This window comes from Eptesicus fuscus, chromosome 5, assembly GCF_027574615.1.
Source record: "Eptesicus fuscus isolate TK198812 chromosome 5, DD_ASM_mEF_20220401, whole genome shotgun sequence".
NCBI lineage: Eukaryota > Metazoa > Chordata > Mammalia > Chiroptera > Vespertilionidae > Eptesicus > Eptesicus fuscus.
The window spans coordinates 93,536,486-93,559,615 of NC_072477.1; the positions used below are offsets into that span (position 1 = coordinate 93,536,486).

At 40.6% G+C, this 23,130-nt stretch overlaps 2 protein-coding genes across 6 annotated transcripts in view; one reads left to right on the forward strand and one right to left on the reverse strand.

The window, feature by feature from the left end:
* NUDT5 (nudix hydrolase 5) overlaps window positions 1-23,130 on the forward strand; it is a 40,193-nt gene that overhangs the window by 5,792 nt on the left and 11,271 nt on the right. For all 5 annotated transcript variants that reach the window (XM_054716570.1, XM_054716571.1, XM_054716569.1 and 2 more), the window contains exons 2-3: window positions 11,596-11,703; window positions 21,967-22,034. In XM_054716570.1, coding sequence (XP_054572545.1) covers window positions 11,641-11,703; window positions 21,967-22,034 — 131 coding nt within the window. In that variant the 5' untranslated portion in view covers window positions 11,596-11,640. The remainder of the gene's footprint in view (window positions 1-11,595; window positions 11,704-21,966; window positions 22,035-23,130) is intronic.
* Window positions 3,186-23,130, reverse strand: part of SEC61A2 (SEC61 translocon subunit alpha 2) — a 68,705-nt gene continuing 48,760 nt past the window's right edge. The window contains exon 12 of the mRNA XM_054716566.1: window positions 3,186-3,386. Within this exon, the coding sequence (XP_054572541.1) occupies window positions 3,236-3,386 (151 nt within the window). The 3' untranslated portion in view covers window positions 3,186-3,235. The remainder of the gene's footprint in view (window positions 3,387-23,130) is intronic.

The window sequence follows — 23,130 nt, forward strand, 5'->3', positions numbered from 1 at the left end:
GGGTCTGCAGGCCAATGCTCTATCCACTGAGCCAAACCAGCTAGGGCTACTCTTTTGATAAAAGGCTTTTGTAATTTGAGTTTAACTAACTTGGGTAAATGAATACATGCAGAACTATCCTTCAGAATAACACTTCTTCACCATTTTGGTGATCACAATCCCTTAAAATAACCAAGGGATGCTATCTATCTATCTATATAAAAGCCTAAGCTGACTGGCCAGTAGCTATGACATGCACTGACCACCAGGGGGCAGACGCTCAAGCAGGAGCAGAAACCACAGGCATGGAAACATGGAACAGACTGATGAATCTCAGGGTGGTGGGGGAGGGGGAGAAGAGATTAACCAAAGATCTTATATGCATACTAGAGGCCCAGTGCACGGATTCATGCTCCAGTGGGGTCCCTCAGCCTGGCCTGCAGAGATCGGGCCAAAACTGACACTCTGACATCCCCTGAGGGGTCCTGGATTGTGAGAGGGTGCAGGCCAGGCCGAGGGACCCCACTGGTGCATGAATCTGTGCACTGGGCCTCTAGTAAAGATATAAACCTGGAGGACCTAGCAGATAATTTAAGTGTCTTAAAGTTTTATGTACACCTAAAGGAACTAGTGGCCCCTTTGCCTTAAAGATACTCACATGGGGCTGGGGGGAGGACCTCTATGCTATTCCAAACTATGTGTTTCTGACCATTTTGTCTATCTAGACTCTGGGGATCTAAATTAAGAACCCTTTTCATAGAGAATATAACAGATTATTCTAGCTCTTCTCTTGGTATCTTCTGGTCGTATTTATACTTTTGAAAACTGCAATTCTCTGCTTTTAAGACGTTCATATATATATATATATATATATATATATATATATATATATAGAAAAGTTATTTGGGTCAGTTATTTTTTAAAAGGTAAAAAAAATTAACTTAACCCAAGCATTTTATTCTATTCTGGACAATTTATGTTGTGTATTAAATGGGGTTGCTTGGTTGCCTAAAAATTATTTTCTCTTAATTGGTAGAATTAAAAACAGGAAATTTTCCTTCTCTGACATTATTAATAGAAGGGAATAGAAATCTACAAGGTAAAAATCTAGGTAGGTACAGTTCTTTTATCTGCGAGTGGAGATGCAGGTAGACAAATAGCCAATCTTTGATTAGTTTTCATCTGGGTCCGCATTCTGCTTTAACTAAAATAATGTAAACTATTTGTCTAATGTAAACCAATGCTGGTTAATAGTTTACCTAGGAAATTATTATCTGTGGTACTTTCAAAGGAATAACTGCCTGCTTTCTTATGCTAGATACACATAGTCAATATGCTAAATATCTATCTCTAAATACCTTAACTATCCGTATAGCTTCTTTATTATTTTCAAGCCTCTTTTCAAATGTTATTAAAGAGCCTTTTCCTGATCACGCTATACCAGGTGTACTGGTTAATAATGTGGATTTTGTAATCAAAGAAAACATAATTTCAAGAGAAACATCAAAAGTGCTTTATTCAAAGTAATGTCCATCGCTAGCCACACATTTCCCCATCTTTCAGGTAATTTGTGGATACCGTCCCAATAGAACTTGTCTTGTTTTGAGGCAAACCATTCAGAGACCCAATTTTCCACTTCTTCGTATGTTTTGAAGTGTTGCTCAGAAAGTGTGTGTGCCATTGATTGGAACAAGTGGTAATCTGAAGGAGCAAGGTCTGATGAATGCAGCGGGTGGGTTAATGCTTCCCAGGCAATATCTTTTAACGTGTCTTTAACTGGTTTTGAAGTGTGTGATGGTGCGTCATCATGAAGCAAAATTACTTTACTGTGTCTTCTGGAACATTCTGGTTGTTTCACGATCAAAGCGTGGTTCAAATTGATTATTTGTTGTCTATAGTGATCAGTATTAACGGTTTCACCTGGTTTTAGAAGCTCATAATACACCACACCTTCCTGATCCCACCAAAGGCAGAGCATTGTCTTCTTCCCAAAGTGATTTGGCCTTGCAGTCAATGTTGATGGTTGACCTGGATCAACCCATGATTTTGTGCGTTTGGGATTCTCAAAATAAATCCACTTTCATCGCCAGTCACAATTCGATGCAAAGAAACGACTTTCTTTCATGCTGTTGAAGCAACATTTCACTGATGACTTTTCGGTTTTCCATTTGTCTTTCGTTCAGTTGATGTGGCACCCATTTTCCTTCCTTTAAAATCTTTCCCATTGCTTGTAAATGATCAGAAATTGTTTGCTGAGCAACGTTTAATCTTTCTGCAAGTTGTTTTTGAGTTTGACACGCATCTTCATCCAATAATGCCTGTAATTGTTGGTTTTCAAACTTTTTCAGTTGACCTAGATGTTCTTTGTCTTTCGCATCGAAATCATCACTTTTAAAGCATTTAAACCAGCATTCACAAGTATCTTGAGATGGAGCATGTTCATCATAAGCTTCCCGAAGTATTCAGCAGCACTTTTCTTCAAAATAATGAATTAAAACTTCCTGCAAATGCTCTTTTTTTTGGCACAAAATTCGACATTTTTAAGTGTAAAACTATCTATGATGTTAACACCTTCAACAAATTTGACATATGAAGTTTTGAAGCTTGTTGTCAGTACAACAAAATAGCATACATATCAAATCGCATATATATCAACATATGTGTAACTCCATCTATTGAAAAAAATCCTCATTATTAACCGGTACTCCTAGTACATTAGCAAACCGCCCCACCCCCACCCCCCACCATCTTCTTCACTCTCTTTTCCTTCTTAATCTTTCTCTATAAAACTTAGTCACCGGACAGAAATTATGTATATTGTTCCTCACTTTTTCTCCCCACCGGAAGGTAAACTCCTGCAAGGCAGGACCTTTGTTCTGTCCAACTGTATTCATAACACTAAGGATGTTCTCTCACTTTCAGTGGCTCTGCCATAAGCTGCTTTAACCAAGTTGCCTAAAATACTCAATTGGTTATGAATATTAATTAGTTGTGCATACTTCTTCACAATTTAAATGATTGTGAAGATGTATAGACATATCTTTCTCTCATCATTAAGTGGTTTTTATTTAGCATATAGTCATCTTTTCTTATGTAAGCCTCAAATTTTGCTTCTTTGCCAAAGTCCTTACTGAAAATTGAATTTCTAGGTTTACCCATAACTGGCAACCAACAATGTTGATAACATTTTAATACAGCAGAAATACATTTTATTTTGCAAAAGAAATACATGTTGCACATCAGGCAAAATATACACCTAGAGGAGAGTAAAGTGGTTGCTTGGTACAGCAGTGCCTTGCTTCACTAGCCTGCTGAGTCCAAGGCAGAACTCCTTGACTAGTCTGCTGACTTTGTCAATCTTTGGACCCACTGTGACCTTCGGCAACCCAACTATCCTGAATACTTGCCTGTTAGAGATTTTAAGAATGCAAAGTTAGTGAGTGTTAATTGAGATGTAATTCACACACCATAAAATTCAACTTAAACTAAAATTCCATGGTTTTTAGTATATTAACAAGATTGTGCCACTATCACCATATTTAATTCCAGAACATTTTCATCCAAAAGGAACACCATACCCATAGGCAGTCACTCCATATTCCCTCCTTCCTTCCCCCAGTCCCTTGGCAATAACTAATCTGCCTTCTGTCTCTACGGATTTGCCTATTCTGGATATTTCATATAAACAGAATCACAATATTTGGCCTTTTGTGTCTGCATGTGTGAGAACTTTATTCCTTTTTATGGCTGAATAATATTCCATTGTAAGGAACACCACATTTTATTTACACATTCATCAATTGATAAGACATTTAGGTTATTTCCACTTTGGGGCTATCCTACCTAATAATAGACAAATATGCAAATTGACCGCACCTTCGCTACGCCCAAGCCACACCCACCAACCAATCATGATGAGTATGCAAATTACCCCAACAAAGGTGGCGGCTAATTTGCATATCAAGACAGCGTAGAAAGAAGCCAAGAGCTGCAAAAGGGAGCAAAGCTGCGGAGAAGCAAGCAAGCCGGGGGGGAGGAGAAGGGAGGAGCGGAGGCAGGGCCGGGAGAGAAGGGAAAAGCAGGCGGGCCGGGGGAGAACGGAGGAGCGGAGGCGGGGCTGGGGGAGAAGGGAAAAGCAGGCAGGCTGGTGGAGAAGGCGGGCCGGGGGACAAGGGAGGAGCAGAGGTGGGGCCAGGGGAGAAGGGAAAAGCAGGCGGGCCAGGGGACAAGGGAAAAGCAGGCGGGCCGGGGGAGAAGGGAAAAGCAGGAGGGCCGGGGGAGAAGGGAAAAGCAGGCGGGCTGGCGGAGTAGGCGGGGCGGGGGACAAGGGAGGAGAGCAGGCAGGGTGGGGTAGAGTGCAGCAGGAAACCCTATTGCAGGATTTTTCCTGCAACAGGAACGCTATTAGCTATAATACTCTCATGAACATTTCTGTACAAGTTTTTGTGTGAGCATATTTCATTTTTCTTGGTTATATGCCTAGGAGTGAAATTACTGGGTCATGTGGGAACTCTGGTTAAACTTTAGAAGAACTGCCAGGCTGTTTTTCAAAGTGCCTGCACCATTTTACATCCCTACCAGCAGTGTATATATGAGGGTACCAACTTCTCCATATTCTCACTAACACTTGTTATTATCTGTCTTTTATTATATTCACTAGAGGCCCAGTGCACGAAATTCATGCACAGCGTGGGGGTTCCCTCAGCCCAGCGTGCACCCTCTCCAATTGGGGAGCCCTTGGGGGATGTCCGACTGCCAGTTGTGGAATCGGGCCTAAACCAGCAGTTGGACATCCCTCTCACAATCTGGGACCACTGGCTCCTAACTGCTCACCTGCCTGATCGCCCCTAACTGCCCTCGCCTTCCGGCCTGGTTGCCCCAACAGCTCTCCCCTCCTGGCCTGATCTCGCCCCCAACTGCCCTCCTCTACTGGCCAATTTGGTTCTGAATGGTCAGTTTCTATGCCAGTCAGTGTCAAAAACTCTGCCTCCTAGGCAACCATTGGCTCCCCACAGCACCCGGATTTGGTTCTGATTGGGCGGTTTCTATGCCAGTCAGCATCAAAAGCTCCACTTCCTAGGCAACCATTGGCTCCCCACAGCATCCACATTTGGTTCTGATTGGTCGGTTTTCTATGCCAGTCGGCGTCAAAAGCTCCGCCTCCTAGGTAGCCATTGGTTCTTCACAGAACCCACATTTGGTTCTGATTGGTCGGTTCCTATGCCAGTCAGCATCTCTGGACCTATCAACAGGGCCTGATCAGAAAGGCAGGGCTGATCAGCAGCCCCAGTGGAGGCTTGGAGAGAAATGGAGGCGCAGCTGCTGGCCAGACTGGGAGAGAAAGAGAGAAGCAAGTGCTGATCAAAAACTGCCACAGAGGCAACGGATCAGTCCCTGCTTCTCTCTTCAGGCCTCTCTCTGGCCCTGATTTGCAGTCCCCTCAGCAGTCAGTGCTGGGGCACTGTGCCTGCAGCGGAAGCAGTCAGCGCTGGGTTGCCATGGCCATTTGTAGGTTTTCTTTGGAGAAATGTCTATTCAGATCCTTTGCCTGTTTTCAATTAGGTTGTCTTTAAAATGCTGTTATAAAAGTTTTTTACATATTTCAGATACCAGTCTCCTATGAGAGTTGCAAACTTTTTTTTCATTCTGTGGATTGTCTTTTTACTATCTTGATATTATCCTTCAAAACACAAAAGTTTTTAATTTTGATGAAGTCCCAATTTATCTCTTTTCTTTGGTTGCTTTGGACTTTAGGTGTCATATCTAAGAGACCACTGCCTAATCCAAGGTTATGAAGATTTACACTTACATTTTACTAGAGGCCTGGTGCACGACATTCATGCACTCAGGGGGTCACAGTCCAGGAGCCCTCAGGGGATGTCCAACAGACAGCTTAGACCCACTCCCCACCGGGAGCAGACCTAAGCCCTCAGTCGGACATCCTTAGTGCTGCCGTGGAGGTGGTAGAAGCTCTGGCCACCGCTGCTGCGCTCTCCAGACATGAGCCCAGCTCAGGGCTTCTGGCTGAGCAGCACACCCCCTGTGGGAGTGCACTGACCACCAGGGGGCACCTCCTGTGTTGAGAGTCTGCCCCTTGGTGGTCAGTGCATGTCATAGCAACCAGTCATTCTGCCATTCAGTCAATTTGCATATTACCCTTTTATTATATAGGATTTTAAGAGTTGTATAGGTTTAGCTCTTAGATTTAGGTCTTTGACCCATTTCGAATTAATTTTTATATATGGTATAGATAGAGGTTCGTTTTCATTCTTATGTGTATATCTAGTCCCAGAACAATTTGTTGTAAAGACTATTCTTTCCCCCACTGAATTGTCATGGCACTCTTGTTGGTAATCAAAAGACCATAAACCTATAGGTTTAATCCTGGACTCCCAGTTCTATTCCATAAACATATATGTCTAGCATTATGGCAGTACCCACACCATCTTGATTACTTTTACAGTAAGTTTTGACATCAGGCAGTGTGAGGCATTTAAATTTGTGCCAAGATAATTTTGAAATTGTGTTTAACTAACTTAGTCAAATGAAAACAAGTAGATGAGAAACAATTGAACAAATCTAAGCAGGCCCCACACTAACCTAGTTCTTAGGAATGGAAAGACTCTCTAGACTTATCCAGCCAGATTAATTTTATTCCTTCCTTTATTTATTCAGCAGTGATTTTAGGGAGTTTTTATAGCAACATAGCTGTGAGCAGTGCTGAAAGTTGGACAATGTAAAGGAAAATCTAGTGTCTAGGAGATAGTTTTGAAAATTATTTCATCCTAAGTGGGAGTAGTGATAGTGGGGATGTTAGAGGTAGAATTTTTAGGATTTGCAACAGATAAGTTATGGTTGGTAAAGAAAAATAAGGGATTGAAGATACTTATATTTCTAGCTTGGGGATGATGGGTAGATATAGTTAGAGAAGTCGATTATGTAAAGATAGAGTAAAGATAGTTTTATCTGTTCTTTCAAGAAATCTGACAAGGTTGGAGGAGAAAACAGGGTTATGAGAATGTTGATTGTTTCTGTTTTGCTGGTTGTGTTTTAGGGTGGGGGAAACTTGCTGTCTGAGGTAAATATTGAAGATGTGATGGGTAGTTTAATTATCACTTTAAGTCCCAGGAGAAATGTAGAACAAAGCCAGTTTTTTCCTCTAAGACAGTGAGAGAGGTGATAATTCTTAATGTCTGTGTATTTTCTCTGGAGCTAAAGTTGGGAGGTGGGGTGGATTAGGGAACTATGGAACTTAAAAGCAGTGAAGAGTTGGAATTGCCATTGAGAAATGTAAATAAAATAACAAGGAAACAGAAAATAGGAATGAAAAAGACAAGACAGAGGATCAATTCAGGAAGTTCAATAGCTAAATTTCAGTTCCTGAGAGAGCAGAGAAGATGGGGGTAGGGAGTTATTAGTGAAGTAATTCAAGAAAAGTTCCCCATGAAGAATGTGCTTCTGAAGTTTCCAGATTGAAAGGATCCATTCAGTGCCCAACACAGTAACAACATGAAGACGTGAATAACTATAAGTTTGCAGAGCAAGAAAGCAGGTCTCAAAGAAAAAGAATCAAGAATCAGAATGGCTTCAAATTTTCTAATAGCAATAGCAGAAACAGAAAAACTGAGCACCACCTCCCTGTTTCTGCTAGAAAATTATTTTCAGCGCATCTATAATAATAAAAGCGTAATATGCTAATTAGACCAGACAGCCGAACGACCTTCCAGATGTCATTCCAGATGTCCTTCCTGACGAAGCCATGGGGGCGGGGGCAGAGGCAGTTAGGGGCTATCAGGCAGGCAGGCAGGCGAGCGGTTAGGAGCCAGAGGTCCAGATTGCAAGAGGGTGCAGGCCAGGCTAAGGGACCCACTCCCTCACCCTCCCGTGCACAAATTTCCTGTACCGGGCCTCTAGTAATTCTATATATAGCCAGATTATCAATCAACTCTGATCGAGAAAAGATGTTCAGACATTCGGGGTTCAAAAAAAGGAGGGAATTTAGCCAGGATAGAGGAAAGAGCAGTAAAAACAAGCTGGAAGGGACTACTCTTCTCATCACAGATCTTGTAGTCCTAGTTAACTGCGACTTTGCACATTAAAACTTTAAAGTGAATGGGCCACAATAATGTAAATGTATTTAATATCACTGAACTGTACATTTTTAAAGTTATTAACGTGGTATATCCATTTACCACAATTAAAAAAAAAATTAAATGGAAGATAGAAATAGCCAGCCCATACAACTCTTCAAGTTTAGCTATAAAGGGTTGATAAAGGACAATACTTGAGGGGTGGCATGGGGAGTAGTATACCATCTTTGTACTGTCCCCTTGGAATGTCTATTAAATGTAATGTCAGAAAATCTAAAAATGTTATCTAAGGTGTCCTAGTACACGCACAGAGGAACTTGGCTGCTATGGCCTGGACCTAACTGGAATGGCTTTTAAGTTCTTCCCTGGATGCTCTAAGGGTAAGGGTGGGGAACATCAGCCTGAAATCATTAAATGTTTAACCAAATGTAGCAGGCTAGTTTTTAAGTTGATACTTTGTATGGCCCGAGAATGATGTTATAAATATCTAAGTGGCCCTTGGCAGAAAAAAGGTTCCCCACCCCTACTCTGGGGCCTTTGTGTTTACTTTTCCATCTAGGGCAGCGGTTCTCATCCTGTGGATCGCGACCCCTTTGGGGGTCAAACGACCCTTTCACAGGGGTCGCCTAAGACCATCAGAAAACACATATTTCCGATGGTCTTAGAAACCGAGACACCGCTCCTCTATCCATCTCCACGCGGGTCCGCCCACATGCAGATACGCCCACATACGAGTACCCGGCGTGATGATGTCATCACACAACCCCATCATATACACCCCATATAAATACAGGTGTATGTGACAGGGTTGGCGCCATAATGTACTTATGCGGACCAGTCACACGTGTAGAGAGCAGCTGCTGTGTAGAAAGCAGCTACTGTGTTGAAAGCAGCAGTATTGGAGGTAAAACGATACTTCATGAATTATAATTACTGGGTAAATGTAAAACCATGTACTATAAAATCATCAACTACTGCAAAAAAAATCTGTACCATGAGAATTTAATCAGGATGCTGATTGGTCTTTTTATATTCAGCTGTGGTTGATGTGAATACTGCCCCCTTATGATAGTAACAGGTATGTAAAAAAAAACAACACAGAGAATGGTAAATCATAGGAAACTTTAATGAACTGTATTGACTGAACTATGCCATGTATCATTTGTATTATTAAAGCTATTGTTATATATTATTTTCATAGCAAACCATCCCATAACAATGGATCTTGTAGAGAAGAACGTTAAGAAAAGAAAATATAGTGAGGATTTTACAGTATGGTTTTACCTCAATAATTACAGCAGGAAGTGAGAAACCATAATGTGTTATTTGTTGTGAAGTTCTATCAGCCGAATCTATGAAGCCGAACAAACTAAAATGCTATTTTGATAGCAAGGATCCGAGCTTTGCTGGCAAGGATACCAACTATTTTAGAAGCAAAGCTGATGGACTCAAGAAAGCCAGACTTGACACTGGTGGCAAGTACCACAAACAAAACGTAGCAGCTGTTGAAGCTTCATATTTGGTGGCACTCAGAATCGCCAGAGCTATGAAACCTCACACCATTGCTGAGGATTTACTGTTGCCAGCGGCCAAAGACATTGTTCGAGTTAGGATCAGAGATGAATTTGTTAGGAAATTGAGTGCAATTTCCTTATCTAACGACACTGTCCGCAGAAGAATAGATGACATGTCTGCTGATATTCTTGATCAGGTAATCCAGGAAATTAAATCTGCTCCACTTCCAATATTTAGTATCCAGCTTGATGAATCTATAGACGTTGCAAACTGTTCACAGTTACTGGTTTACGTGAGGTATATTAATGATGGCAACTTTAAAGATGAGTTTCTTTTTTGCAAACCTCTTGAAACCACAACTACTGCACGTGATGTATTTGACACAGTTGGTTCGTTTCTGAAGGAGCATAAGATCTCTTGGGAAAAGGTTTGTGGTGTTTGCACAAATGTGCTCCAGCTATGCTAGGATGTCAATCTGGATTTCAACGTTTGGTACTGAATGAGTCACCAAAAGTCATTGGAACTCACTGTATGATTCATGGGCAAATATTAGCAATGAAGACGCTGCCACAAGAGTTACAAGAAGTAATGAAAAGCGTCATAAGTTCTGTCAATTTTATAAAGGCGAGCACTTTAAACAGTCGACTGTTTTCGCAACTGTGCAACGAGTTGGATACGCCAAACAATGCTCTGCTATTTCACACTGAAGTGAGATGGTTGTTGAGAGTAAAAGTTTTAAAACGTGTTTTTGAGCTTCGTGATGAACTCAAAACGTTTTTTAATCAGAAAGCAACACCGCAGTTCGAAGCACTTTTCAGCAATAAAAGTGAACTGCAGAAAATAGCTTACTTGGTTGACATCTTTGCCATCTTGAATGAGTTAAATTTATCACTGCAAGGACCAAATGCAACATGCCTCGATTTGTCTGAAAAGATCCGATCATTGCAAATGAAACTTCAGCTTTGGCAAAAACAAATTGGATGAAAATAAAATTTACATGTTGCCTACCTTATCTGCTTTCTTTGAGGAACATTACATTGAACCAGACAAAAGGATTACGATGATCATTTCTGTGAAAGAACATTTGCACATGCTTGCAGACGAAATTTCATCGTACTTTCCAAATCTACCCGACACCCCATTTGCACTTGCCAGAAGCCCATTCACAGTCAAGGTTGAAGATGTTCCTGAGACAGCACAAGAGGAGTTCATTGAACTTATTAACAGCGATGCAGCGAGAACTGATTTCTCTACAATGCCAGTTACAAAATTCTGGATCAAGTGTTTGCAGTCATATCCTGTTCTGTCTGAGACTGTGTTGCGCCTTCTTCTTCCATTTCCAACAACATATCTTTGTGAAACAGGGTTTTCCAGCTTGTTGGTTATCAAGTCTAAACACAGAACTAGACTTGTTATGGAAGATGATCTTCGTTGTGCTCTTGCAAAGACTGCCCCGAGAATTTCTGATCTGGTGAGAAAGAAGCAATCTCAACCTTCGCATTGATGTTGGCTTTTTACACATACTGTCGCAAAATGTAGTAATGTAGTTTACTGTGGTTATATTAAGACTGTTACCCATGCTACACCATGCTTCAAGACAAAATTTCATTTATTTGTAATTAGAAATAAATATTTCACAATATATAATTACATATTGTTTTTGTGATTAATCACTATGCTTTAATTATGTTCAATTTGTAACAATGAAAATAAATCCTGCATATCAGATATTTACAATTCATAACAGTAGCAAAATTACAGTTATGAAGTAGCAACAAAAATAATTTTATGGCTGGGGGTCACCACAACATGGGGAACTGTATTAAAGGGTCGCGGCATTAAGAAGGTTAAGAACCACTGATCTAGGGCATTCTCCTAGATCCTCAGATGAAAAGAGAAGCTTTGATGATAAATTAGTTTTTTCCATTTAAGTACTTTGACCAGTGGCTTATGAACAGATTTTTAATTCAGAAAAATAAACGTAGCCTAAACATATCTCATTCTCTTGCAGTGTCAACTTCTTACCTAAGAACTGGAAAGACGGACTAGTTTGAACATGGAAAACCAAGAACCAGTGGATTCTTCTGGAAAAAACAAACAGTTTACTATTTCAGAGGAGGTATAAATTGTTTTTCACTTACATTTCCCTTCCCCACATAAAACTAATTTGCAAAAAAATGTATAGACTATTTGTTGTTTCAAATTATTTTTTTTTAATTCTTAAAGACAGGTTTTAAACATTATTCCTGTTCCCTTTTTAGGACTCAGGGACATTGTGCTCTTGTGTGAGAGCAGTGGCATATCCCTCTTAATTATATTTATTAGTGAAATTGAGAATATTTTAAAAGTGGACTTTGGCTGTTGGTACAAAACTTCTCAGTTTTTACTAAAAGTTTCTCTGGGTAGAACAATAAACCAGATGTGAGTTTTAGGGCTTAGACATTTCATACTTAGGTATCACATCATAATTAGCTGTTTATGGTCTCAATATGTATACTAGTAAGCACAATAAAAACCTAATTTTTTAGTTGTAGTCTAAATTCCAGAACAAATGTATGTCCTGTATGCTACTCAGTTTAGATTTTAAAAAGTCTCTTCCTATAGGAACCATTGCAATGGATAAATTTTAAATCCTCATCTTGGAACTATGATCTTGACACCTTTTAGCAATTTTTTTTGATTTAAAAATCTCTCCATGTAGTCTGGTGAGTTCCAGATGCCCCAAGGCCAGCCTCATGCAGTGACCTGTCCCAGCCTGGTGGGTGACCATGGGCAGTCCACCAATTGCCCTTTCATGGTGGCATGGTGGGCAGCGCCCAGCAGTCCATGAAGAGTTAAGGTCCAGGGAGGAGCCTGGCTGCCCCAGGAGGGTGGCAGAGGCGTGCTCCATAAATGGGCTGGGGGTTGAGGGAGGGTCACCCAGTGACCCTGGAGGGATTGAGAGGCCTCTCGTGTAGGCCTGGCCTGGAGGTGAAGGCTGTAGGTGTGAGGAGCTGTGACTGATGAAAATTAAAGGCCGTGGATAAAGATGGACTTGAACTACAACCACAAGAGCCAAACTCTTTTTTTTTCTTTTTTTTTTTTCAGTTTTGTTTTGTTTTTTATATTTCAAGAAAAAAGATTTAAATATAATGTTACATGCAATAAATATTAATATCTCAAGAAAAACTTTAAATCTATAATAATAAAAGCATAATATGCTAATTAGACCAGAAGCCGGGGCTGCAAGGGAAGTCCCGGTCCCGAGTGCCTGTGGTGGCCGGAGGAAAGCCGGGTCCTGGGTGCCAGAGGGAAGCTGGTGCTGGCAGCTGGTGGAAGGAAGGCCTACTCTTACACGAATTTCGTGTATCAGGTCTCTAGTATGATAATGTTACATGCAGCGAACACCAAGAACATTCAAGAAAAATGATCTTACATATAATATTACATGCAATAAACATTAATATTTCAAGAATAAAAGGATTTTAAGTATAATAATATTACCAAAACTGTACTAACATAGTATGATATCACAAAAGTTGTAGGAAATATTAAAAATCTGATAATAACAGGATTAATTGTATTCTAGTATATTTTTCCCCCACTGGCTCTATTTTTGTTCATCATTTTATGTTGTACATTATATTCCACAAATGAGTGAGATCATATGATATTTATCTTTCTCCGACTGGCTTATTTCACTTAGCATGATGCTTTCAAGGTCTATTTTGTCGGATATGAGTATTGCTACTCCAGCTTTCTTTTTCTTTTCCATTTGCATGGAAAATTTTTTTCCATCCCTTCACTTTCATCCTGTGTGTGTCTTTTGTTTTGTGGTGGGTCTCTTGTAGGCAGCATATAGGTGGGTCATGTTTTTGTATCCATTCAGCTACCCTACACCTTTTGATTGGAGTATTTGATCCATTTACATTTAGGGTTATTATTGAGAGGTACTTATTTATAGTCATTTTAATTCTGTATGGCTAGGTTTCTCTCTCTGTTTCTTCTCAGCAATCCCTTACAGCAATCCCTTTAGCATTTCTTGTAATGCTGGCTTGGTGGTGATGAACTCTTTTAGCCTTTTTTTTTGTTTGTTTGGGAAGCTCTTTATTTGACCGTCTATTTTGAATGATAGCCTTGCTGGATATAGTAATCGTGGTCTTAGATCCTTGCTTTCCATTACCTTGAGTACTTTATACCATTCTCTCTGGCCTGTAGAGTTTCTAATGAGAAATCATGTGTCAGCCTTATGGGAACTCCTTTGTAGGTAACAGTTTTCTTTTCTCTTGCTGCCTTTAAGATTCTCTCTTTGTCTTTAATTTTTGGCATTTTAATTATGATGTGTCTGGGCGTGGGTTTGTTTGGGTTCTTGTTTGGGGTTCTCTGTGCCTCCTGAACTTGTGTGACTTTTCCCTTTACCAGGTTAGGGAAGTTTTCTACCATTATTTCTTCAAACACCTTCTCTATTCCTTTCTCCCTTTCTGCCTCTTCTGGCACATCTACTATTCTAATATTGTTATGTTTCACATTGTCCCACGGCTCCCTTAAGCTGTCCTCCTGTTTTTACACTGTTTTTTTCTTCTTGGTTCTCTAATTGAGTGATATTTTCAACTCTGTCTTCTAATTCACTGATTCGATCCTCAGCTTCTCTTAATCTGCTGTGTATTCCTTCCAATTTGTTCTTTATTTGTGTTATGTCATTCTTTATCTCAGACTGTTCTTTTTTCATAGTTACTATATATTTTTTTCATACTGTTGAGTGTTTTTAACATCATTACTGTGAACTCTGTTTCAGATAAATTTCTTTTTTTTTTTTAATATATTTTTATTGACTTTTTACAGAGAGGAAGGGAGAGGGACAGAGAGTTAGAAGCATCGATCAGCTGCCTCTTGCACACCCCCCACTGGGGATGTGCCCACAGCCAAGGTACATGCCCCTGACCGGAATCGAACCTGGGACCTTTCAGTCCGCAGGCCGACGCTCTATCCACTGAGCCAAACCGGTTTCGGCCAGATAAATTTCTTATCTCTGCTTCATTTATCTCTTCTTCTGGAGAAATCGATACTTTTTTCATTTGGGGATTTTTTTCTTTGTTTCCTCATTTTGGTTGTCTGTTTGTCTTTGTGACTATGTATTGTGTAGATCCTCTATACCTCTCAATCTCTAGTGCAGGACAGTATTAAAGGCTGTTTCTGACTAATTGGATCAGGAAAGACTCAAAGCCTCCAGACCGCCTCTGTCTACAGACTAATAGGATTCAGACTTGAATTGCACCCAGGCACTCGTTCTTGGGTCTGGCGAGAGTTTTTTCAACAGGGTGGGGCAGTTGCTTCTGCCTGGAGGCTAATTGTTACTTTTAATCTCTTGACTAGCCTCAGGGCGAGGTGTTTTCTAATAGGGTATGTTAACTGTCTTCCCCCCAGGCAAGGCAGATGTCTATGTGGGAAAGATGTCCTCTGCTCTGTGACAGAATGACTCAGCCCAGGAAACTTGGGGTGTCTGCCTTCTGAGCTCTATCCCCCAATTCTCCAGTCCTGGGTTCTGCTCTCACAGCTCCTGTCTACTTCACCCTCCCTCTGCCAGAGCACAAGGTGGGTGGCTCCAGGGGGAAATTTTGTGCATTGGCCCTTTAAGAGGGTGCCTGAACTTTCAGCTGCCACTCCCTAGCAGACAGCACCCCACTGCTTTTCACAGTTAGATGTTATGTGGGTACCCTCCTCAGTTTGGTGCTCTCTGCTGGGGAGCCCAGTTTGGGGATTAGATCCCAGAGTTCTCAGTGACACCCTGCTACAGCTGAGATATCTCTCCGGGACCTCAGTTGCCATGTCTGGGTGCCCAGCCAGCCCTTTCGCGCCTCCGTTCCTCCTACCAGTCTCTGTGCAGTCTCCACCTTTGGTCCTTGGGTATCAGAGTTCTCTCCTGTGAGTTTTCCATTGGTTATTCAGGAAGCCTTTCATTATTTCAGTTGTAATTCCAGCTTGTTCCTGGGAGCTTGTCCGTGCAGCATCTTCCTCCTCTGCCGCCATTTTTAATCTCACCAAACTCATTTTTGATGCAATGATTTTTCAGAACACTTCCCATACATTTCTCATTTGATCATCACAATAGTCTTGTGAGGAGCTGATGCTGCACACATGGATGGTGATCAACTTGTTGAGGAAGTAGGAGAAACTGTTTTTATTTCAGATGTTGTTGATTCAGACATACTGTGTATAACTTTGTTTATGATGACCAAGATTCAGTTGTAATCCAAAATGTTATTGGGGATGTTGTAGAAGATGTTCAGATATCATGAAAAAAGCAGATGTATCTGAAAGAGTCATCATTATCCTGAGCAAGTGCTAGATTCAGATGTAACCGAAGAAATTTCTTTAGCACATTGCACAGTCCCAGACGATGTTTTAGCTTCCGACATTACTTCAGCCTCAATGTCTATGCCAGAACACCTCTTGACAAGTGAATCTATACATGTGTCTGACATTGGATATATTGAACACATTGTTCATGATAGTGTAGTAGAAGCAGAAATCGTGACTGATCCTCTGACAACTGATGTAGTTTCAGAAGTATTGGTAGCAGATTGTGCCTCTGAAGCAGTCTTAGATGCCAACGGGATCCCTGTGGAAGAGCAAGTGTGAGGAATACCTTATAATTTCCTTAGATGATGCTGGCAAAATAGAACATGACAGTTCCTCTGGAATGACCTAGGGCTCAGAGTCAGAAATCAATCCTTGTGAAGTGGATGGCACCTGCCCTGAAGTCATCAAAGTGTACATTTTTAAGAGTCTCAAGCTCTACCAACTGAGGTAGCCAGGCACCTCAAAGTGTACATTTTTAAAGCTGACCCTGGAGAAGATGACTTAGGTCAGTGGTCGGCAAACTCATTAGTCAACAGAGCCAAATATCAACAGTACAATGATTGAAATTTCTTTTGAGAGCCAAATTTTTTAAACTTAAACTTCTTCTAATGCCACTTCTTCAAAATAGACTCGCCCAGGCCATGGTATTTTGGCTCTCAAACTTTTTCAGTTGACCTGGATGTTCTTTGTCTTTCGCATTGAAATCATCACTTTTAAAGCATTTAAACCAGCATTCACAAGTATCTTGAGAAGGAGCATGTTCATCATAAGCTTCCCAAAGTATACGATAACTTTCAGCAGCACTTTTCTTCAAAATAAAGTAATGAATTAAAACTTCCCGCAAATGCTCTTTTTTTTGGCACAAAATTCGACATTTTTAAGTGTAAAAAATATCTATGATGTTAACACCTTCAGCAAATTTGATATGAAGTTTTGAAGCTTTGTTTTCAATACAACAAAATAGCATACATATCAAATAGCATGTGTGTAATTCCCATCTATTGAAAAAAAATCCTCATTATTAACCAGAACACCTAGTAACTATGCTAACATGGAAGTCATTTACTTGTTTTACTTACTAATCTTTTCAGACCACATGACAATGAAAGTTTCCATTTGAGCTTTTGCATCCCTGGCGTTATAAGTATTGAACAGTGGCTGGGTTTGAGTATTTATACATATTTTGTCAGCATAGCAAACTTTTAGAAAACTTTACTGGAAATTTTTGCTTGATCCTGTTGTATTTTAATTATTCTGTCTGTACAGCTTTGTCTTGGGATGTTTATGTGCTACAAATGAGACTTAGTATTGAGGACCGTGATTTGAAATATCCTAGAGATACTTTGCGGCTCATAGGATCTTTTGCAACTTTATATATGTAAATGTACCCTGAATTATATACATGTGTGTGCACGGGCGCACGCACACACACACACATACACACACACACACACACATATATACATATCCTATCTAATAAAGACAGAATGTGCAAATTGACCGTCATTCCGCGACAAATATGGTGGTGGTCGGGCCAGGACGCTGGCATTGTCGCCATGGCGATGACACAGGCCTTACGCCACGCCCGGCTGCTCCGGGCCTCTGGGCAGTGTGTGCACAGGCATGGTGCAGCTGGGGTGGGGCGGGGGTGGAGGGAGCTACAGAAGGGCAACAGGGCCGGAGCGAAGGCGGAACACAGCGGCCAGAGGGAAGGCCCGGGTCCCAGGTGCCGGAGAGAAGCCGGTGCCGGTAGCCAGGGGAAGGAAGGCCTATTCTTGCACGAATCTTCGTGCATCGGGCCTCTAATATCTTCCATTAAGTATCTTTGGTAACTGGAAAAATAGAAGTTAAGATGTTTCTAGATAGAATATTTTCATACAACTTCAGCTCCAAGCCTTTATATATATTACTAGAAGCCCGGTGCACGAAATTCGTGCACGGCGGGGGGTTGTCCCTTAGCCCAGCCTGTACCCTCTCCAATCTGGGACTCCTGGAGGGATGTCCGACATCCCTCTCACAATCCAGGACTGCCGGCTCCCAACTGCTTGCCTGCCTGCCTTCCTGATTGCCCCTAACTGCTTCTGCCTGCCAGCCTGATCACCCCCTAACCACTCCGCTGCCAGCCTGGTTGATGCTTAACTGCTCCCCTGCCAGCCTGTTTGCCCCCAACTTCCCTCCTCTGCCAGCCTGGTCACCCCTAACTGCCCTCTCCTGCAGGGTTGATCACCTCCAACTGCCCTCCCTTGCAAGCCTGGTCCCTCTCAACTGCCCTCCCTTGCAGGCCTGGTCCCTCACAACTGCCCTCCCTTGCTGGCCATCTTGTAGTGGCCATCTTGTGTCCACATGGGGGCAGGATCTTTGACCACATGGGGGCAGCTATATTGTGTGTTGCAGTGATGATCAATCTGCATATTACTCTTTTATTAGATAGGATAGAGGCCTGGTACAGGGGTGGGGGCCAGCTGGTTTGCCCTGAAGGGTGTCCTGGATCAGGGTGGGGTTCCCTTGAGGCGTGGGGCGGCCTGAGCGAGGGGCTTGTGGTGGTTTGCAGGCCAGCCACGCCCCCTGGCAACCCAAGCGGAGGCCCTGGTATCTGGAATTTATTTTCCTTCTACAACTGAAACTTTGTAGCCTGGAGCAGAGCCAAGCCTGCTGCTCCCTCCGGGCGGCAGCCATTTCTGTGGCAGTTAATTCACCTTCTACAATTGAAACTTGGTAGCCTTAAGCGGGTGAGCCCGGCCAGGGTGTGCGGAAAGCTTTGCTTCCCCTGTTGCCGCCGGCAACCCTGGCCTGCTCTCTCAAGCTCCATTCTGCCGCCATTTGTTTGAATTTGTTTACCTTCTATAATTGAAACTTTGTAGCTTGAGTGGAGGCTTAGGCCTGCAATGGCTATCGGAAAGCTTGGCTTCCTCTGTTACCTGGGAAACCTTGCTCTCTGTGGCTGTAGCCATCTTGGATGGGGGTTAATTTGCATACTCACCCTGATTGGCTGGTGGGCATGGCTTGGCTTGTGGGCATGGCTTATGTAGTGGAGTGATGGTTAATTTGCATATTACCATTTTATTAGAGAGCATATTCCTCATTTCTGAGAAGCCCCTGAGGGAACTCTGTGTCAGCAAGCTAGGAAAACTAAGGAAGCTGCAGCTCCACAGAGATCGAATTCTGATTATGATTTACCCTTGGCAAGTTCAGTTTACTCTGTTATTTCTCAGTAATAGTTAGGAAACTTTCAAAAACTTAACACACAAGCTGGCTTTGATTGGAACATAAGATAAAGGTATGTTTAAGGGCATGAGTAGAATTTAAGGCCTTACTTGGAACATCCCAAAGTCTTTCACTGTTTTGTTTTTCTTTGAGTTAACTTTTTTAAAACAAGTAGTTCTGACTAAGTTATAAATTAATAAAATGGACACAGTTCATTAGAATTTGATTATGTTAAGATAAATTTTGGAGACCAGAAGATAGTTTTTGGAGAGCAGAATCAAGTACTCTAAGCTGGTATGAACTCCAAATTGAATGCCAGTCAAAACCAAAGCATGGGCCAGTCCCAATGGGAGCTTCTGTGCCCTCTTGGCTTCCATAACATGCTTTAAAAAAAAAAGTATCTTAAAGTTGTTTGATTCGTTGCCCTGTAGTACTATCCTTGAAAGCTCTGGTATTTTTGTGAGAACCTTTAAAAATCTCCCTTATTTTTTTGTCCTGGCTGGTGTGGCTGTGTTGGTTGGGCTTCATCCTGTGCACCAAAAGGTCACCGGTTCAATTCACAATCAGAGCACATGCCCAGTTTTCAGGTTCGGCCCCTGTTCAGGGTGTGTACCTGAGGCAACCAGTCGGTGTTTCTTTCTTTCTCTCTCTCTCTCTCCCCCCGTCTCCCTCCCTCTTCTTTCCTCTTTCTCTAAAATCAATAAAAACATTTTAAATCTCCCTTATTTCTTTATTTTTCCCAAAGGTAATGTAAAACACTAAAGTAAAAGTGGAAATTTATTCATTTTAAGACAGCCTGTAAAATTAATTCAGAAAATATAATTGGTCATCTAATTATGTATTTTTAAATATACTGAAAGATAAAGAACACTGGTTTTTTTCTTTACACACTTTATGTTTCTCTTACATAGTCTAGAATCATACACAGTTCTTTTCTTTTTGAAGAAAAATATTGAAACCTTTAAAAGGTACTTAAGGGTTTGGTCAAGTGAATATAATATATTTGTATAAAGAAAAAATGAAATTGTAGTCACTATTATATACTAACATTAGTTACAGCCTAGTTTTAATTCTTAAAACAATTTTGATTAGCAAAGCTAAAAAAATGAATGTTTCAGTTAAATGTTTTAAAGAGGCCCAGATTTTTACAAGGACATAATATAAGTTGTTATTCTATAGAACTATCCTATTAAATATTGTATAGCCCTCCTTCTGTACACTTTATTTAAAAAAAGGTAAAATGCATAAAAAGAAAATCATATAGGGATGCATGACATTATTGTAATTGTGTATTTGCATATAACATGCAAAAATAAAAATCAGACTGTTTTCCTGTTAAGTAAATAAATAAATAAAATGAAAATTTCTCCATGTTATCTGTGAATAGATCTTCTGGTAAATGGTAAGTTGTTTCTGGTAAGAAGTGAAAGACGGGCCTTCCGGGTGCTCAGTTGGTTGAGTGTTGTCCTGTACACCAAAAAGGTTGTGGGTTTGATTGCTGGTCAGGAGGCATACAGGAGGCAACTAACTGATGTTTCTCTCTCCCATCAATGGATCTCTCTCCCTTCCTCTCTCTAAAATCAATAAACATATCTTTGGGTAAGGATTAAAGAACAAAGTGAAAGAGGATAGTCAGAAGCCTATAAACTGCTTTATGTACACAGCGACACTTTCCTTTTAGTGCAGTACAGTGCCATCGGTAAGTTAGTCCTGGGAACCTAGACTCAGTGTCTAGGCAGAACGATGCTGAGGGTGCCACTCAGACTGGGTGGGCACCTCATGCGTTGTTATTAGAAATCCAGTCATTGGACATGGTTTCCCCACAGTCAACTTTGTTGTATAGCAAGCATGTCAAACTCGAGGCCCACAACCAATATTTTTGCAGCCCAGCCAATATAACAGTATGTAAGAAACATTTTAATAAAAATTTTGTAACTTAATTCTTACAATATCCTGTTATACATAATTATTAATAACGAACTACAACGTTCGCTAATGACTGATTACTATAATCATGTTGCATGCATTTCCCTTACATGCCTTACGCGCAGGGGCACCATTTCTCTCCACTAATACTAGCAGCAAATATTTTAGCAGCCGATTGCCACGTCATTAGTCTTGTCCTGACTTGTTTGGTGTGCGCTTTTCAGAGAACAGGAAAAATAGATTTATTTGTGTTACGCTTATTAATTTGTGCAGTTATTCAGTGTCTGGTAAGTTAATGTTCAAGAAAAAATACTAATTTTTATTAAAATGTCCTATTATTTTATGTTAACGATTACTCATTTATTTCAGCCCTTTGTATTCAGCATGTCTCTATCGAAATAAACCTATGTTTCTATGGAAATTGAAGCTTTTGTTTTATGCGGCCCACATAAACTTAAACCTTGTTTATTTGGCCTGTGTTAGCCTTTGAGTTTGACATGCTTGTTCTTTAGTCATTGAAAGTAAAATGCCACTGCTGTGTTCACATAAACATGTACACCGATGTGACTAGCACCCGGATCAGAGGCCAGAATAAGGAAGCATCCCAGAGAAGCCCGCGCTCCTTTTCGCTCCCTTCTGGTCTTCCCTCCCACCCCAACCCCAGAGTTTTCAACTCATTTCTTTTCACCTCTCAGTACTACCTCCGAAACTCCAGATAGAAATAGAACCACCCTTCAGGAAAACAGTATTTAATATACTCAACTGAAAACCTGCACGTGAATTATTGGAAGGGAAGCGTGATAATTGGGAAGGCCATATAGAGAGAATGTGAAAATAAAAAAAAAAAACTCTTCTAAATAAAAAACTCAGTTTGAAAGCTTCCCAACTCATCTGTCGTCTCATCTCCTTTTAGTTAATTGCAGAAGGAAAATGGGTCAAGTTTGAAAAAACAACTTACATGGATCCTACTGGTAAAACGAGGTAAACTACATTTTTTTCTTTTGTAAAATGCTTGGTATTGGAGGTTCTCAAGTTCTCTATTTAGTGTTTGGCATAAACTTTGATATTTTCTTCATTGGAAACTCTGTGTTATAGAGAAATCTAATTTAGCTGTTTTCTTATTGTTAGAATGTTTGAATAACTTACAATCTATGCATATTTATAAATTTGTAAATTTGTTACAATAACTAGTCAGGTAGTTATTTTAACACCATTCTCCCCAAGTTGATTAACGTGAACCTAAAACTTTTGGGACAAGGCTAATTTAAGCTGATAAAGCAGCAAAATAGTTAACAATACAGGTTCCTTCCTTCTAATTAAACCAATTCTAGCCTCTAAATTAGAATTAAAGAGGAAACATTGTGTTTGAGGTAAAAGTTACATGCTTAAACCTTGCTCATGGAAATGTAAATTGGAAAAGAAAACATTTCATAAAGCATTTCACAATATGTATCAATTGCCATAAAGATATGGTTGGGGTGGAGCTGTTTGGAGCCAGGTCACCATGGGGTCTGAGACTGTACTAAGAAAACTATTTGGAATCAGTTTTATGCCTAAAATATGTTCACCAAAACTTTAAAAAAAAAAATTGAAAGCAACCTAAACATTCTAAATATAGGGGAATAATTATTTTAGTGTATTCATTTGGTAAAATCCATGCATCCATCCACAAAGCAGATTATGAAGACAACCCCGCAATATGAAAAAAATTAGTAACTTGGTAACAAAATAGAAAATTGTATATATGCTTTTTAAACTCTGCCAAATAACATGTAAGAAAAAGCTAGAGTCCCGGCCAGCATGGCTCAGTGGTTGAGCGTCAACTGATGAACCAGGAGGTCATGGTTAAAGATTCCCGGTCAGGCCATATACCTGGGTTGCAGGCTCGATGTTCACTTCCAGTCTTCCTCACATAGGTCTTCCTCGTGGCCTCCAAAGAGGTCTTCCTGAAGCACTGGCATTTCCTTCTTCATTGGGAGAATGGAGTTCTGTACTTTGCAGTAGGCCACAATTTATAAATTTATAAAATGCTTTATATGTTACCTGATACAAAAGCATGTACATGAGGATAAAATAG